The sequence below is a fragment of the Brachyhypopomus gauderio genome, chromosome 1 (assembly GCF_052324685.1).
Source record: "Brachyhypopomus gauderio isolate BG-103 chromosome 1, BGAUD_0.2, whole genome shotgun sequence".
Taxonomy (NCBI): domain Eukaryota; kingdom Metazoa; phylum Chordata; class Actinopteri; order Gymnotiformes; family Hypopomidae; genus Brachyhypopomus; species Brachyhypopomus gauderio.
Genome location: NC_135211.1, coordinates 38,343,771 through 38,363,288, shown reverse-complemented (window position 1 = coordinate 38,363,288; position 19,518 = coordinate 38,343,771). Strand labels below are relative to the sequence as shown.

Here is a 19,518-nt window from a genome sequence, read left to right as displayed (position 1 = left end):
GTCTCCCACGAAGAAACAGGAGGTGGTGTGGGTCTCCAACTGAAGAAACAGGAGGAGGTGTGGGTCTCCAACTGAAGAAACAGGAAGTGGTGTGGGGCTCCAACGAAGAAACAGGAGGAGGTGTGGGTCTCCAACCGAAGAAACAGGAGGTGGTGTGGGGCTCCCACGAAGAAACAGGAGGAGGTGTGGGTCTCCAACGAAGAAACAGGAGGAGGTGTGGGTCTCCAACTGAAGAAACAGGAGGAGATGGTCTCCAACTGAAGAAACAGGAGGAGGTGTGAGTCTCCAACTGAAGAAACAGGAGGAGGTGTGGGGCTCCAACTGAAGAAACAGGAGGTGGTGTGGGTCTCCAACTGAAGAAACAGGAGGAGGTGTGAGTCTCCAACTGAAGAAACAGGAGGAGGTGTGGGGCTCCAACTGAAGAAACAGGAGGTGGTGTGGGTCTCCAACTGAAGAAACAGGAGGAGGTGTGAGTCTCCAACTGAAGAAACAGGAGGTGGTGTGGGTCTCCAACTGAAGAAACAGGAGGTGGTATGAGTCTCCAACGAAGAAACAGGAGGAGGTGTGGGGCTCCAACGAAGAAACAGGAGGAGATGTGGGTCTCCAACCGAAGAAACAGGAGGAGATGTGAGTCTCCAACGAAGAAACAGGAGGTGGTGTGGGACTCCAACCGAAGAAACAGGAGGAGATGTAGATCTCCAACGAAGAAACAGGAGGTGCTGTGGGTCTCCAACCGAAGAAACAGGAGGAGGTGTGAGTTTCCAACTGAAGAAACAGGAGGAGGTGTGGGTCTCCAACGAAGAAACAGGAGGAGGTGTGAGTCTCCAACTGAAGAAACAGGAGGAGGTGTGGATCTCCAATGAAGAAACAGGAGGAGATGTGGGTCTCCAACGAAGAAACAGGAGGTGGTGTGGGTCTCCAACCAAAGAAACAGGAGGAGATGGTCTCCAACAAAGAAACAGGAGGTGGTGTGGGTCTCCAACCGAAGAAACAGGAGGAGGTGTGAGTCTCCAACCGAAGAAACAGGAGGAGGTGTGGGGCTCCAACGAAGAAACAGGAGGAGGTGTGGGTCTCCAACGAAGAAACAGGAGGTGGTGTGGGTCTCCAACTGAATGAGGATACTAATATGTGTTTGTTTTATGTATATTATTTTATATAATTGCGTGTTGTTGTTTTATTTAATTTTTTGTGGTGTTTTATATAATTCTGTGTTGTTTTATATAATTGTGTGTTATTTTATATAATTGTGTTTCACGGTACAGGCCCAGACCCCTCCCTTTATATAATTGTGTGTTGTTTTATATAATTATGTGTTGTTTTATATAATTGTGTGTCGTTTTATATAATTCAATCAATCAAATTTTATTTATACAGCGCTTTTTACAACAGTTGTTTACAACAGTTGTTGTCACAAAGCAGCTTTACAAGTGCCGAGTCCTAGCCCCCAGTGAGCAAGCAAAGGGCGACAGTGGCAAGGAAAAACTCCCTAGTAATTGTGTGTTGTTTTATATAATTGTGTCACGGTACAGGCCCTGACCCCTCCCTTTGGGCGTGTGTATGTGTAGTCCTCGTCCATATATGTGTGGCAGTTTGTGTACGTGTTCAGCCATCTAACGTGTCACACACAGGGCTCGTGGTGTTTAGTATGGTGTGTGGTAGTCTCGTCCTGCGCTCATGGTGTTTAGTATAGTGTGTGGTAGTCTCGTCTCATCCTGCACTTGTGGTGTTTAGTATAGTGTGTGGTAGTCTCGTCCTGCGCTCATGGTGTTTAGTATAGTGTGTGGTAGTCTCGTCTCGTCCTGCGCTCATGGTGTTTAATGTACTGTGGTAGTCTTGTCCTGCGCTCATGGTGTTTAGTATAGTGTGTGGTAGTCTCGTCCTGCGCTCGTGGTGTTTAATGTACTGTGGTAGTCTCATCCTGCGCTCATGGTGTTTAGTATAGTGTGTGGTAGTCTTGTCCTGCGCTCATGGTGTTTAGTATAGTGTGTGGTAGACTCGTCTCGTCCTGTGCTCGTGGTGTTTAGTATAGTGTGTGGTAGTCTCGTCCTGTGCTCATAGTGTTTAGTATAGTGTGTGGTAGTTTCGTCCTGTGCTCGTGGTGTTTAGTATAGTGTGTGGTAGTCTCGTCCTGTGCTTGTGGTGTTTAGTATAGTGTGTGGTAGTCTCGTCCTGCGCTCGTGGTGTTTAGTGTACTGTGTGGTAGACTGTGGGGGCAGTCATGGCCTAGCGGTTAGGGAACTGGTCTTGTGACCGGAGGGTCGCAGGTTCGATCCCCAGGCCATGACTGAGGTGCCCCTGAGCAAGGCCCTTAACCCTCAATTGCTCACTTGTATAAAAAAAAAATGAGATAAAAATGTAAGTCGCTCTGGATAAGGGAGTCTGCCAAATGCCATAAATGTAATGTAATGTAATGGTAGTCCCGCCCTGCGCTCATCTTTGTGAGTCGTTATACATTATATGTTTAATTCTCATCTCCCGCATCCAGCATCTCGCTAGTTACAATGTGTTGTTTTAAATGAGCGTGTGCTGTTTTATGTCATTGTGTGTGTTGTTTTATATATTTTGTGGTAATGTTTTGTGTCCTTTTGTGTTTGACCGAAACACTGGAAAAATGATTTGCATATGCAAATATTTATTCATTTATATTTTTTACTGACCAGATGACCAGATGTTTGTATGTTTGAGTGGGAATCATATTTGTTCAACTAGGCTGGGGCTTGACTTTGTGTGTGTGTGTGTGTGTGTGTGTGTGTGTGTGTGTGTGTGTGTGTGTGTGTGTGTGTGTGTGTGTGTGTGTGTGTGTGTGTGTTAAGGATTCAGGGTGTAGCTGTATGACAATGGTTGGCTGCATCTGAGTTAAAAAAAACTTTCCAGTTAGCACACACACACACACACACACACACACACACACACACACACACACACACACACACACACACACACACACACACACACACACAGGTTAACACACATACACACACAGGCTAACACATACAAACTCATCTGCAGTGACAGAGAGACTTTAACGGAATATTCAATTGTGTTTACTGAAGCAAACGAAAGCAAACAGTTGGAATTTAAATGATTTTGATATTTGCTCCCAGTATTCTTATGAACCTGTAACAGGAAAACAATCTGCACACACACACACGCACGCGCGCACGCACGCACACACACACACACACACACACATACACACACACACACACACACACACACACACACACACACACTGACAGCCTTGAACAGGAGCACAAAGTCTATTGTAATTCCCAGAGCTGCTCTCTGATGGCTCTTCACAGATGAGATGTGTGTCTGATAAAGGGACTAACACACATCTGTGTGTCTGATAGAGGGACTAACACACATCTGTGTGTCTGATAAAGGGACTAACACACATTTGTGTGTGATAGAGGGACTAACACACATCTGTGTGTCTGATAAAGGGACTAACACACATCTGTGTGTCTGATAGAGGGACTAACACACATCTGTGTGTCTGATAGAGGGACTAACACACATCTGTGTGTCTGATAAAGGGACTAACACACATTTGTGTGTGATAGAGGGACTAACACACATCTGTGTGTCTGATAAAGGGACTAACACACATCTGTGTGTCTGATAGAGGGACTAACACACATTTGTGTGTGATAGAGGGACTAACACACATCTGTGTGTCTGATAGAGGGACTAACACACATCTGTGTGTCTGATAGAGGGACTAACACACATCTGTGTGTCTGATAGAGGAACTAACACACATCTTTGTGTCTGATAGAGGAACTAACACACATCTGTGTGTCTGATAGAGGAACTAACATACATCTGTGTGTCTGATAGGGGCTCTAATTCACATGTCTGACAAAGTTACCTATGTTTGTGTGTGTGTGTGTGTTTGCGCGCATGAAACATAATAAATATTTGTTCATTAGGAGCAGCTTGAAGGAGCAGAGATCTGTTGCCATGCACAGTGTGTGTCATCCTCTCACTCTTCATCTGTAATCACTCTCAACTTCAAATCCTTCCCAAACTAGCAGTGAAACTGGGCTTGGATCCCAGGGAACACGTCTAGATTTACACTCCAGTTTCAAACCCGCAGGAGACGGCACAGGCGAACGAGAGCTGTAGGAGCACCACATCACAATCAGTCTTTTACGCTCAATCACACTGTTGAATCTGCACTCACACCCCCTGATCCCCTCATCACCCAGACCTGCTGTCAGCAGGACACACGGGTCCTTACGGAGGAACCCACATACGCCCCCAGGGAACAGAACCCGCCCCCAGTACCGTGGGGGCAGAACCCGCCCCCAGTACCGTGGGAACAGAACCCGCCCCCAGTACCGTGGGGGCAGAACCCGCCCCCAGTACCGTGGGAACAGAACCCGCCCCCAGTACCGTTGGGGCAGAACCCGCCCCCAGTACCGTGGGAGCAGAACCTGCCCCCAGTACCGTGGGAACAGAACCCGCCCCCAGTACCGTGGGGGCAGAACCCGCCCCCAGTACCGTGGGAGCAGAACCCGCCCCCAGTACCGTGGGGGCAGAACCCGCCCCCAGTACCGTGGGAACAGAACCCGCTCCAGTGTCATGTGTGCAGAACCTGCCCCTGTGCTGTGGGGGGGCAGAACCCACTCCGACTGCGTGTAATGACATCATTGGAGGGCAGTGTTCTGCAGCGCTGGAGAGATGTCAGTGTGCTGAGTGCCTGATTATCATGAAACATTCCCAGTCCTGTCTCACTCCACTCCAGTCCTGTCTCACTCCACTCCAGTCCTGTCTCACTCCAGTCCTGTCTCACTCCACTCCAGTCCTGTCTCACTCCACTCCAGTCCTGTCTCACTCCACTCCAGTCCTGTCTCACTCCTCTCCAGTCCTGTCTCACTCCACTCCAGTCCTGTCTCACTCCAGTCCTGTCTCACTCCACTCCAGTCCTGTCCCAGTCTAACGGTTCTGACATACTGTCCTTAGTCCCTCGTTCCCACTGGGACACTGACTGGTAAGAACCAGAGAGGCTGGAGACTTCACACCTGTGCACTTTAACCTTTCTGTCTGAATTTACAACATTGATTAATCGATAATTTATGAATCAATTAACCAGACGAGAGGAAAAGTCCCATCCAGGATCATTTTGATCTTTAATTAAATTCATTAATTGATTAAGTGGTCACCATCTGTGTTAGTTGGGCAGGATATCAAGCCAGTGACTGAATGACACTGGCATCACTACAGGCAATAATAGAATCAGGAACACCTGTTTAACTCTGCACAGCTGACCAGTGGAAACATCCGCAGTGTGTAATGCCTGAAAAATACACTTTATTCTTGTCCAGTGGTGTCAAAGTCAAATTTATTTATATAGCGCTTTTCACAACACACGTTGTCACAAAGCAGCTTTACAATCGTATGGGTCCAGATCCCTAATGAGCAAGCCAAAGGCGACAGTGGCGAGGAAAAACTCCCTATAGGGGGATTAGGAAGAAACCTCAGGAGGACCAAGACTCAAAAGGGAACCCATCCTCCATTGGGCGGTCCGTTAACACAAGTCCGTGGTCACAGGGTGGTTTCAAAGTTCTACAGCAACAGTCCAGGCTCCTGTTCCCTGGCTAAACAGCCTCAGTCCCCTCGGTGCAGGCGGTGGGCCTCAAGCGGGCCAGCATCAGCACGACCCCTCGTGGCAACGGCTCATCCAACCCCGGCATCAGCACATCCACCGGCAAGCCAGACCATCCCACAGGTGCCTGCAGGTGCCTGTATCCAATCGTCTTGGGTGGAGGCATGCAAGAAGATAGAAATACAGACTGAGTGGACATGAATTTAAACCACCATTGATTTAAACGTACATAGCTCACGTGCCAGTGATGAGCATGTGGCTCCGGCAGGCTAATCAATAGCAGCATAAATAAAGGGAGGGGTTCAGAGGTGACCACAGTCATGAGGGCTCACTGAGACATTGCTTTCCAGTCAAGTCATTGTCACAAATAGAGTGATGCCATGACACAGCTGGATGACAGCATCAACATCTCAGATCACCAGAAATCTCAACGTCTGGGGGCACCCAAGCCCCTACACCTTACAAGGGGAATATTAGTTGAAGGCTTGATTAAATAGGTGAGTCTTAAATATAGATTTAAAGATCGGAACTGTGTCAGAATCTCGGATTGGAGCTGAAAGGCTATTCCATAATTGGGGGGCTTTAAAGGAGAAAGCTCTGCCTCCGGCTGTAGTCTTACAAATTTTTGGAACTAGGAGAAATCCAGCATTTTGGGAGCGCAAAGGGCGAGATGGGTTGTAGTAAGCAATGAGTTCACTCAGATATTGTGGGGCAAGACCATTTAACGCCTTATAGGTTAACAGAAGAGCTTTAAATTCAATGCGATATTTAATCGAAAGCCAGTGTAATGCGGCGAGAGTGGGACTGATCGAATTTCCTAGCCTTAGTTAGGACTCTAGCTGCAGCATTTTGTACAAGTTGTAGCTTCTTTATGGACTGTTTAGAGCATCCAATTAGAAGACTATTACAGTAGTCCAATCTCGACGAGACAAAAGCATGGACCAGTTTCTCTGCGTCAGCTAATGAAAGTAAGTGTCTCAGCTTGGCGATATTACGTAAATGGAAAAAGGCAGCCTTAGTGACATTGCATACATGTCCGTCAAATGAAATATCAGAATCAATAGTGACACCTAAACTTTTTGCAGTAGATTTAGGTGTTACTGAAAAACCATCTAGGGTAAGGGGAATATCAGCCCAATTGCTTCTAACAGCTTTAGGCCCAAGAATCAGCACCTCAGTCTTGTCAGAATTTAGTTGAAGAAAATTAGATGCCATCTAGTTTTTAATGTCCTGGACGCAGTTCTCAATCTTGAGAGTTGTAGTGATATCATCTGGATTAGAAGATATATACAACTGAGTATCATCTGCGTAGCAATGGAAGCTAATACCATGCCTACGAATGATAGTGCCCAGTGGTAGCATATATAATGAGAATAATATGGGGCCCAGTACAGATCCTTGTGGGACACCATACTTTACTTTAGAATGCTCTGAGCATTCGTTATTTACTAGTACAAATTGGTAATGATCTGTCAGGTAGGACCTGAACCAGGAGAGTGCTTGACCTCTTATGCCAACGAGTGTCTCCAGCCTATTAAGTAGAATATTATGGTCAATGGTGTCAAAAGCAGCACTGAGGTCTAGCAGTATGAGAAAAGAAATGTGTCCTTTATCAGAGGATATTAGGAGATCGTTCAATACTTTAGTCAGTGCCGTTTCAGTGCTGTGATGAGCTCTAAATCCAGACTGAAATAACTCTAAGACATGTTCTGTCTGTAAGAAGGAAGAGAGTTGAGAAGAAACTACTTTCTCTAAAATTTTGGATATGAATGACAGATTAGAAATTGGCCTATAGTTGGACAGTTCCTGGGGGTTAAGACCAGGTTTTTTAATTAGCAGCTTGATGACTGCAAGTTTAAATGAACTGGGCACGTAGCCCAGGCTCAGAGAATAGTTTATTATAGTAAGCAACGGTTCTACATTGCTATGCAGTAATTATTTAATAATTGGTGTGTTGACATCTGTGCAGTAGGATGAGAGTGATCATACTGAGAGTGATCATTCTGAGAGTGATCATACTGAGAGTGATCATTCTGAGAGTGATCATTCTGAGTGATTATTCTGAGATTGATCATACAGAGTGATCATTCTGAGAGTGATCATTCTAAGAGTGATCATTCTAAGAGTGATCATACTGAGAGTGATCATTCTGAGAGTGATCATACTGAGAGTAATTATTCTGAGAGTGATCATTCTGAGAGTGATCATTCTGAGTGATTATTATGAGATTGGTCATACAGAGTGATCATACTGAGAGTGATCATACTGAGAGTGATCATGCTGAGATTGATCATTCTGAGAGTGATCATACTGAGAGTAACTATTCTGAGAGTGATCATTCTGAGAGTTATCATTCTGAGTGTAACCCTATGAAAATACAATATCCTTTGATAATAAATAATTTACATAGAGTTCATGATTGAATAAAAAAGGTTTAGTTTAAAAAGGTTAAAAACATTTAGACCTTTGATAATGAATGTTCATTACATTGAGTGTGTGGTGACGTTAGGTTAAATGAGAATGTAATGCAATATGCATACAGGGTTTTTTTATGTATTTATTTGTTTGTTTCATTATTATTTTCTGAAGTTGGAAGATAGTAGAAAGATGTTTCTATTAACAGGAAGGAAATTTCTAAAGATACTTAATCTTTTGTAATGTTTTAATTTCGGTAACCAATCAGAAGCTTGAGAGGTGAGAGGTTGCGAGAGTGTGGTAGTGAATTAGAGAGAAAGGGAAGAACGGAGATACTGATGCGTGCATATTAAGTCTGAATCCGCTATGAGAAGTAAAAGTGGAAATATGTAATCCATGTATTTCTGACCAGTAATCATAGTAGTAACTTTAGTGACCAACGAGGGAACTTATACCGTTACTACAATCACTTTGGGACTGGTTATGAAAACCTACTGCTAATCGCGGTAAAAGTTCAGACAGTCGCCATTGTCATTTCTGTAAGTTCAGGAGTTAGCTTTGTCGTGTGTCTGAGAAAACGGACATTGTTCGCCAGTCCGGGGAGCAGGCTGTGTCGTTTAAGGAGCCAGAGGACATTGCCTAAACTACAGGAGACGTTTAAACCGCGGCAAACATCGTTCGCAGCGAGGTGTGGTTCAACACGTGTTGCGCATGCCTGCAGCTCGTGGACGCGGTGCTAGCCGGAGCCAGGAATCTTTTATAGCATACGCCATCACATCTCATTCGAGGCCTACTCGGATTTATTTCTACGCACTCAAGCATCTCTTTTGCATCAAAAGCGCTGACGTTGGGGTATTTCCTTATAGTTGCCGGCTATAAGTTTCTTTTTCTATTTTCTATATTCTGCGTTACAAGAGTGTATTACTGGGAAAAGTATATTTGGATGTATTATTTATGAATCTTTTGTTTACCGTGTTTAAAGAGAACTAAGGGAATATTGTAAGGAGTTAAAGCTATGCCAGAGGGGTATAGAATATTTAGTTTATAACTGAAATAGACTAAACACTAGTTTACTATTCATTTAAGTTTGTATGTGGGTTTATGTGTGCATTTTAAGTAAACTAACATTTGTTTTAAACCTCTTGATTTATTTATTATTACCAAGGTATAGCCTAATTTAATAACTTAATGGTTATAGAGGACCTAGGGTAGCTAAACCCCTGTGTGATTTCCCGAAAGGAGCAACGGGGCGCTACATAAAATTGGAGGCACCGCTGGGATTAGATTGGGTAAACCTATGGTTTTATTTTGTGCATTTAGGGTTAATTAAATCACATTAAAGGTGTATTAGGTAAAATACTTAACTCTTTAAAATTGTACATTTTCCCTTTTTATTAGTTTTATTATAGTATAGTTTATACTAGTATAGTATAGTATATACAGTAATAGAGTATTATTACTGCATTAATAGCTTTTCACTATGGATATTAAGTCGGTACAGTCAGAGCTGGCTACGGAGCTCAGAGAGTGGTGTCAAGGTGAGTTTCTCAAGGAAGAAAATGCCTTACTTGCCCTGGTGCCTAAAGGCTATGAAGTTGAAGAGATAGAGAAGACTCTTGAAACTGTGAAAGCTTTGGGACGTGTGCGAGTGAAGGGAAGGAGATTTAATACTAAATTGAACAGATTGAGCGTGCTTTGTGAAACAAGAGAGGAAATTGACCCCACTAGGGTTCCCTCTGAAGTGAAAAGCCTTACAGTGGAAGAATTTTGGCCAGTCATTGTCGCAGGTGAGCGTCCTGTTCCTGATGAACCTGGCCAGACCCCATTGAAAGATCTGCTGGATGTCTCGGCGTCCAATGGCTCTGCTGAGTCCATCATTCGGGCAGTTGGTGAAGTGTTGTCAAAAATAGAGAGACCTACAGGTGAGAACAGCAGTTATCGTCGCCTAAGGATGTTCTCGGGCACCCTACCTACACCGGTTGGGGAAGAGGCATTGGAACACTGGCTCGAGCAGGCACGTTTAATGGTGGAGGAAAGCGACTGCTCAAGTAAAGAAAAGCGAAGACGCATTATGGAGTGTCTCAGAGGACCTGCACTTGCAGTAGTGAAAGCAGTGCGAACAGCTGAGGCTGATGTCACGCCTGCTGAGTGCTTGGATGCCATTGAGAGTGCATTTGGTGCAGCGGAGTCAGGTGAAGACCTCTATTTTGAGTTCAGATTGTTGCAACAAGGGAAAGATGAGAAATTATCCGACTTCTTGAGGCGACTAGAGCAGTCTCTTACCAAAGTAGTTTCTAAACAGGGTATTCCCCCCAGCCGTGTGGACAGTGCCCGAGTAGAACAACTGCTACGAGGGGCCATACATTCGGACTTGATGCTGATCCAGCTTAAGATAAGGGAGAGAAGGCAAAACCCACCCAAGTTCTTATAGTTGCTATCGGAGATCCGGGCTGAAGAGGAATATGCTGCTGCTAGAGCCAAGCTCAGCTCATCCGTTCGTGGAGTTCATGCCACCAAGGAGGTGGACAGTCGCCAAACGGAAATACTGACCTTGAAAGCCGAGATAAAGGAGCTTAAGTCATTGTTTGCCACTATGAACACTAAACCATGTCAAGGAGTGAGTGAAGATGACAAGGAGTTTATTCCAGTACCAGTTTCAGTGGCTGAGAGCAGTGGAAACACTGAGGTTGCAGCGTTAAAAAAGCAAGTGCGCAGGTTGCAGAATAAGTTGACCAAGAGCGACAAAGACTCACATTCTCCAGCCAATGCACTGAGAGTACAGCCCTCCAGACCTGCTCACAACGGCCAAAAGCTACAGAAAGTCAAAGCCTCTGATGGGTGCATCTGCTATCGTTGTGGTGAGCAGGGGCATTTCGCCAACAAGTGCCAAAATGCAGAAAATCAGAGCAAAGTTATTCAAAAGCTCATACAGTCTCTCAAGAGGGCAAAGACAGGGCAGTCACCGGGCCAAGAGACTAAAAGCCCAGAGGCTGTGTGCCTTAGTAATAAAAGTGAAATTACTGAGGTGGGAGGCTCACACCTTCCCAAAGGCCTAATAGGTCCCTCCTCTGTAGTACACGTACGTGTAGATGGCCATCCGTGTGAGGCTGTCTTAGACAGTGGATCACAAATTACCATTATTTTCGAAACATGGTACAAGCAGTATTTGTCAGACGTACCAATCCACCCTGTCTGAGGCCTAGCCATATGGGGGTTAAGTGAGAACAGCTATCCATACCTGGGCTATGTCGTGGTAGACATGGAGTTCCCTGAAAGTATCATTGGTTCCACAGAATCCATCTCTGTCCTGGCATTGATATGTCCTGGCCCCAGAACACCTGACCAGATTCCAGTCATCCTGGGGACCAACGCCAGTCTTTTCAAGCGCTTGGCAAAGGTATGCAGAAAGACTGCCGGCGTGGACTTAGCTGAGACGCTGGGGATACGAACTGAGGAAGTAGTCCAGCCTGGTCCAGAGATCGGTGAAGGAGAAGAAGACGTGGGATGTATCCAATGGATGGGTCCTGGGCCCCTGACCATACCTGCTGGTCGAGTCTGTCAGGCCATCTGCCAGGTGGTGACAGAGGAGTCATTCGACCAAGAGGTATTGATGGTGGACGCTTCGCCCAAACTTCCACTTCCAGCTGGTTTGCTACTGCAGCCAATGGTCGTGCCCGGTCCAGAGGTGAACGTGAATCATTTTCGCGTCGTAGTACGTAATGAGTCAGTACGTGATACCATCCTCCCTGTTGGAACGGTAATGGGAAACTTGTGTCCTGCTGATGCTGTGAGACCTGCTCCACTGCCAAAGAAGACGCCAAGTACTGAGGGGACAGAGAGGTTTCACCCCAGCCTCATTGACTTTGGCGACTCACCCATCCCAGAGCACTGGAAGTCTAGACTCCGGCAAAAGGTGTCAGAACGAGCTAGCGTTTTCTCTCTGCATGAATGGGATGTTGGACTGGCAAGAGGAGTAGAGCATCACATCCGGCTGTCAGACACTAGGCCATTCAGAGAGAGGTCACGGCGCCTAGCGCCTGCTGACATTGAAGATGTACGCAGACATCTACGTGATCTTCTGAAAGCTGGCATTATCAAGGAGTCCCGTAGCCCATACGCTTCTCCGATAGTTGTCGCAAGGAAGAAGAACGGTAGTGTCAGAATGTGTATCGACTATAGAACATTGAATGCCAGAACTGTACCTGACCAGTACACCACTCCTCACATTGACGATGCGCTCGACTGCCTCACAGGAAGTAGGTGGTTCTCGGTGCTAGACCTACGGTCGGGGTACTATCAGATCGCTATGGCAGAACCTGATAAGGAGAAGACGGCGTTCATCTGCCCATTAGGGTTCTACGAGTTCGAACGAATGCCACAAGGTATCACTGGAGCCCCTGCGACATTCCAGCGATTAATGGAGCGTGCTGTAGGGGATATGAACTTGTTACAGGTACTAGTGTACCTTGATGATTTAATTGTGTTTGGGAAGTCCCTAGAGGAACACGAAGAGCGGCTTCTCAAAGTGCTTGACCGACTCGAGGAAGTGGGACTTAAGCTTTCTCTTGACAAGTGCCAGTTTTGCCAACCAAAGGTGAAGTATGTTGGGCACGTAATATCGGCAGATGGCGTTGCCACAGATCTTGATAAAGTGAAGGCAGTCACCAACTGGCCTCAGCCAACAGATCTGAAATCCTTGAGGTCGTTTCTAGGATTCTGCGGATATTATAGGAGGTTTGTGGCCAACTATTCAGCGATTATTAGACCCCTCACTGAACTCACCAAAGGGTACCCACCCACTCAGAGAGGCAAGAGAAATGTCAAAGAGAAGGATAAGACCTATCTGAAGGAATCAGAACCCTTTGGAGACAGATGGGACCAAGCGTGCACAGATGCTTTCCATTGCATCATCCAATGCCTCACTTATGCGCCAGTCCTTGCTTTTGCAGACGCCAACAAGCCGTACATCTTACACACCGATGCCAGTTTGAAAGGGCTTGGTGCTGTGCTGTACCAAGAACACCCAGAAGGACTCAGGCCAGTTGCTTTCGCGAGCAGAAGAGTGAGTGCTACTGAACAACATTATCCTGTGCACCAACTTGAATTCTTAGCACTCAAGTGGGCGATTGTGGATAAATTCCATGATTACCTCTATGGAGCTAAATTCACCGTCCGTACAGATAATAACCCCTTAACCTATGTGCTAACGACAGCCAAGCTGAATGCAACAGGACATCGCTGGCTGGCGGCCTTAGCCACATACGACTTTGACATCAAGTATCGGCCCGGTAAGTCGAACATTGATGCAGACCTGCTTTCCAGAAACTTGGCTGATGGGGAACAGAGAGGAGAGTGGGTGGAGATACCACAGAGTGGAGTGAAATCCATTTGCCAGAGGTTGTGTGCTACAGATGATGCTGGAACACCACACAGGTATGTGGACCAGTTAGGTGCATCCCCTGAGTGCATACCTGAGGTGTTCACTTTCCCTACTCACCTTAATCTGTGCTCTTTGAAGCAGATGTCTAAATCTGAACTGTTAGAGGCACAGCAGAAGGACAACATCATCCGGAGAGTAATGGAAGCCATGAGAGATGAGAAGTGGCCGAATGACAAGGAACTACTTCCTGAAATCACTTTGTTCAAGAGAGAGAGAGACCGTCTTGTGCTGAAAGATGGACTGCTACAGAGAACAAGCAAGCGACCTTCCGGAGACCTGGTAACGCAACTGGTGCTGCCTGCAGAGTTCCGAGGGGCCGTTCTGAAATCCCTACATGATGACATGGGACATCTAGGAGTGGAGCGGACGATTGACTTGCTGCGTAGCAGGTTCTATTGGTCCAAGATGACAGCGGATGCTGAACAGTATGTCAAAGACTGTGGAGAGTGTGTCTTACGAAAAACACCTTGCAAGAGGGCAGCCCCCCTACACCAGATCATGAGTAGTGGGCCGATGGACTTGGTTTGCATAGATTTCCTCTCCTTGGAACCAGATTCGAAAGGGATCAGTAATGTGTTGGTCGTGACAGATCATTTCACGCGGTACGCCCAGGCATTTCCGACGAGGAATCAGAAAGCTCTCACTGTAGCCAGAGTCCTGGTGGAGAAGTACTTTGTGCATTATGGCCTGCCGTGCCGAATACATTCTGACCAAGGCAGGGACTTTGAAAGTAAATTGATACGAGAGCTCTTGATGATCCTTGGGGTACGGAAATCCAGGACTACGCCTTATCATCCGCAAGGCGATCCACAACCCGAGAGATTCAACCGTACTTTACTGTCCATGTTAGCGACCTTGGGGCATGAGAAGAAACGATCGTGGAGTCAGCACATTCCATACGTCGTCCATGCCTACAACAGTACAAAATGTGATTCGACTGGGTTTTCACCATATCTACTGATGTTCGGCAGAGAAGCAAAGTTGCCAGTAGATCTGTGTTTCGGTACTTCTGTTGATGGAGCTGGAGACAGACATCATTCCAAGTATGTGGGGAAACTGAAGAAGGATCTGCAGGAAGCATATGAACTCGCAAACAAATCAGCTGACAAGACACATCAAAGGAATAAAAGAGCATATGATCAGAAAGTTCGTTTCCAGACTGTTGACATTGGTGACAGAGTGCTCCTGAGAAATGTAGGGTTAAAAGGAAAACACAAACTCGAAAGTCGTTGGAACTCAGTGCCCTATGTCGTGGTCGGGAGATTACCTAACTTACCCGTATACAAAGTGAGGCCTGAAAGTGGGAAAGGTGGCGTGAAGACCATGCACCGAGATCATCTCTTGCCCATAAGCCAGTCCTTGAGAATGCCAGATGTCGAAGGTCCTGAACAGTTGCCCGTGAAACCACGGACAAGGTGGCAGAGGACAAGAACTAAAGAAAGATCCAAAAGAAACCTGGAAAGAGCACCGCACATGGGTAATGATGACACGGATTCATCTTCAGAAAGGGAATATGGGTGGACTCGTGGATCCTACTGGAAGGGTCTGAGTGAACTCTTACTGGAAGAGGCCCACCGAAAGCCCCGTGCTGCAGACACCAGAGTGGGTGACGAGCCGGAGGGCCAGGAACCCATTGAAGAGGATGCAAGAGTCTCAAGTGATCATGAGGAAGAGATAGTAGTCGAGGAAGAAGCAGATGGAGTCTCTGATGGCGAGGAATCTCAAAGACCTGATCAAAACCTAGAGGAGTCGTCATCTCAGGCTGAAGATGATGTCAGCGTAGCCACTTCTGACGCTGATCTCTCTGACTCTGAGGCAGACCAAGTAGTTGAAATACCTGTTAAAACTCCTAGAGGAAAAACTAGTACTCCATGTAAGGTTGAGCGTAATCTTAGATCTAGGTCTAGATCTAGAAGATCTGTAAAACCTGTAATTCGTTTGACATACGATGAACCTGGAAAAGGTAGTGATAGGCCAATCACTATTGTCCACAAGGGTATTGTTATTAAACTAGGTTATTGACGTCAGCAGTAGTTTAATAATCTCTTACTGTGTGTGTCTCATGAGGACATGCAGACATTTAGAAGGGGGAGGGTGTAACCCTATGAAAATATAATATCCTTTGATAATAAATAATTTACATAGAGTTCATGATTGAATAAAAAAGGTTTAGTTTAAAAAGGTTAAAAACATTTAGACCTTTGATAATGAATGTTCATTACATTGAGTGTGTGGTGACGTTAGGTTAAATGAGAATGTAATGCAATATGCATACAGGGTTTTTTTATGTATTTATTTGTTTGTTTCATTATTATTTTCTGAAGTTGGAAGATAGTAGAAAGATGTTTCTATTAACAGGAAGGAAATTTCTAAAGATACTTAATCTTTTGTAATGTTTTAATTTCGGTAACCAATCAGAAGCTTGAGAGGTGAGAGGTTGCGAGAGTGTTACTACAATCACTTTGGGACTGGTTATGAAAACCTACTGCTAATCGCGGTAAAAGTTCAGACAGTCGCCATTGTCATTTCTGTAAGTTCAGGAGTTAGCTTTGTCGTGTGTCTGAGAAAACGGACATTGTTCGCCAGTCCGGGGAGCAGGCTGTGTCGTTTAAGGAGCCAGAGGACATTGCCTAAACTACAGGAGACGTTTAAACCGCGGCAAACATCGTTCGCAGCGAGGTGTGGTTCAACACGTGTTGCGCATGCCTGCAGCTCGTGGACGCGGTGCTAGCCGGAGCCAGGAATCTTTTATAGCATACGCCATCACATCTCATTCGAGGCCTACTCGGATTTATTTCTACGCACTCAAGCATCTCTTTTGCATCAAAAGCGCTGACGTTGGGGTATTTCCTTATAGTTGCCGGCTATAAGTTTCTTTTTCTATTTTCTATATTCTGCGTTACAAGAGTGTATTACTGGGAAAAGTATATTTGGATGTATTATTTATGAATCTTTTGTTTACCGTGTTTAAAGAGAACTAAGGGAATATTGTAAGGAGTTAAAGCTATGCCAGAGGGGTATAGAATATTTAGTTTATAACTGAAATAGACTAAACACTAGTTTACTATTCATTTAAGTTTGTATGTGGGTTTATGTGTGCATTTTAAGTAAACTAACATTTGTTTTAAACCTCTTGATTTATTTATTATTACCAAGGTATAGCCTAATTTAATAACTTAATGGTTATAGAGGACCTAGGGTAGCTAAACCCCTGTGTGATTTCCCAAAAGGAGCAACGGGGCGCTACATGAGTGATTATGAGATTGATCATACAGAGTGATCATACTGAGAGTGATCATTCTGAGAATGATTATTCTGAGAGTGATCATGCTGAGTGATCATTTTGAGTGTGATCATTTTGAGAGTGATCATTCTGAGAGTGATCATACTGAGAGTGATCATACTGAGAGTGATCATGCTGAGAGTGATCATGCTGAGAGTGATCATGCTGAGAGTGATCATGCTGAGAGTGATTATTCTGAGAGTGATCATTTTGAGAGTGATCATGCTGAGTGATCATTTTGAGAGTGATCATTTGAGAGTGATCATTTTGAGAGTGATCATTCTGAGAGTGATCATACTGAGAGTGATCATGCTGAGAGTGATTATTCTGAGAGTGATCATACTGAGAGTATTCTGAGAGTGATTATTCAGAGAGTGATCATACTGAGAATGATTATTCTGAGAGTGATCATACTGAGAGTAATCATTCTGAGAGTGATCATACTGAGAGTGATTATTCTGAGAGTGATCATGCTGAGTGATCATTTTGAGAGTGATCATTTTGAGAGTGATCATTCTGAGAGTGATTGTTCTGAGAGTGATCATTCTGAGAGTGATCATACTGAGAGTGATCATTCTGAATGATTATTTTGAGATTGATCATACAGAGTGATCATTTTGAGAGTGATTATTCTGAGAGTGATCATTCTGAGAGTGATCATTCTGAGAGTGATCATACTGAGAGTGATCATGCTGAAAGTGATCATACTGAGAGTGATCATACTGAGAGTGATCATGCTGAGAGTGATCATTCTGAGAGTGATCATTCTGAATGATTATTTTGAGATTGATCATACAGAGTGATCATTTTGAGAGTGATCATACTGAGAGTGATCATACTGAGAGTGATCATGCTGAGAGTGATTATTCTGAGAGTGATCATACTGAGAGTGATCATACTGAGAGTATTCTGAGAGTGATCATACTGAGTGATCATTCTGAGAATGATTATTCTGAGAGTGTTCATGCTGAGTGATCATTTTGAGAGTGATCATTTTGAGAGTGATCATTCTGAGAGTGATCATACTGAGAGTGATCATACTGAGAGTGATCATGCTGAGAGTGATTATTCTGAGAGTGATCATACTGAGAGTATTCTGAGAGTGATTATTCAGAGAGTGATCATACTGAGAGTGATCATTCTGAGAGTGATCATTCTGAGAGTGATCATACTGAGAGTGATCATGCTGAAAGTGATCATACTGAGAGTGATCATACTGAGAGTGATCATGCTGAGAGTGATCATTCTGAGAGTGATCATACTGAGAGTGATCATTCTGAGAGTGGTTTTGCAGTAGAGCCTCAGGTGGAGTCAGGAATTGCTTTTATCATTTACATTGATTCCTGGAGGAGAGAATCAGTTTTCTACTTCCTCTCTTTGGCTGCCTGCCTGATTGATTGACTGATTGATTAACAGATACAGGAAAAAACTCACTGAAACTAAAGTATCTCATAGTGGGGCCAGTTGAACCTGGAAACAAACCCTCACCATTAAAGTAGAAAACCTTGAACAGCAGCCAAACACATCGCCAAGAGACAGAGAGAGAGAGAGAGAGAGAGAGAGAAACAGAGAAACAGACAGAGAGAGAGGAAGGGAGAGAGAGAGAAACAGATAGAGAGGCAGAGAGGAAGGGAGACAGAGAGAGAAAGAGAGAGATAGAGAGAGAAACAGAGAGAGAGAGAGAGAGAGAGAGAGAGAGATCTTCTCACACACATAGAGCCAAGATTGGCTAGGGCTCCCAGCACATCCTCCTCTCCTCCTCTCCTCCCCTCCTCCTCCTCTCCACTCTCCTCTCTTCTGTTAAATATATTGTATAATAAAATATTAGAGAGAGAAATTCCCCTCTACTGTATGTTCAATAAAATTGCAGAGCTGGACAATAATACAATAATTATGAGTTAATCACAAACTGACAAAAAATCGTTTGTTTTATGGACAAACTCATCCAGTCCGCAGTATGAGCCTACAGGAGCGAACCGCCACGTTGCTAACGGGCTGTTAATAGGGTCTGGGCCGGTGGGTCGTCTGGGCCGGCGGGTCGTCGGGGCCGTCTGGACGTTTCCCAACATGCCGACAGCAGGTGAATCCAGACACATCTGTGGTGATTTGGTTCCTGGCCGCTGCCAGCTCACCGATGGCATAAGGCCTTCAGAAGAGTCCAGGAAGTGTTATTACTATTACTAATGAAGTTATGGAGAGCTGGATAAAACACACCAGAGTTTAATGTCCAACAGTCTGAATAATATTTCCTGTCAGTATGATTCCCCACAACTAGTGTTCATTTTAAATGAAGCACTACAACTAGCACAGGATGTGATGTCAGAACATTTCAAGTTGGCGGACATTGTTTGGAGTGTTTGTGACATTGCAGCAGAGCTTCTGTTCCTGACCCTGAATCAACCGTGAGGTGGTCATAACCAATAATCAATCATCAACACTGTAAGCAGATTGCTAAGATCTAGGATCCATATCCTGGTTCTGTGGTAGGTTAAAAGTTTTTCTTCAGACACTACTGCTGTAATATGGAAGCTTTTAAAGAGCTTTTCATATCAACAAGGAGAATGTTGAAAGTGTTAATCTCATGTGGCGGGTGGTGTGGTTTTCACTAAATTGCTGTAGATAAACAAAACTAAACCCAGTGTGCGTGTGTGTGTGTGATGTCAGCACTCCATAGGCTTTGGCCAGAGAGGTCAAAGGTCACACAACAGCTCAACAGCGCATTAACCAGGGTTATTTGTTGCTGCGTAATGACCCTTGTTGAGCCTG

The 19,518-nt window shown here is 44.9% G+C and overlaps 1 protein-coding gene across 1 annotated transcript; it reads left to right on the top strand.

Annotated features, from left to right (window-relative positions):
- The first annotated feature begins 9,509 nt into the window (after positions 1-9,509).
- LOC143475503 (paraneoplastic antigen Ma3 homolog) lies at positions 9,510-10,460 on the top strand. The gene has a single exon (XM_076973704.1). It carries the CDS (start codon positions 9,510-9,512, stop codon positions 10,458-10,460), a length of 951 nt encoding a protein of 316 aa, XP_076829819.1.
- The last annotated feature ends 9,058 nt before the right edge of the window (positions 10,461-19,518 follow it).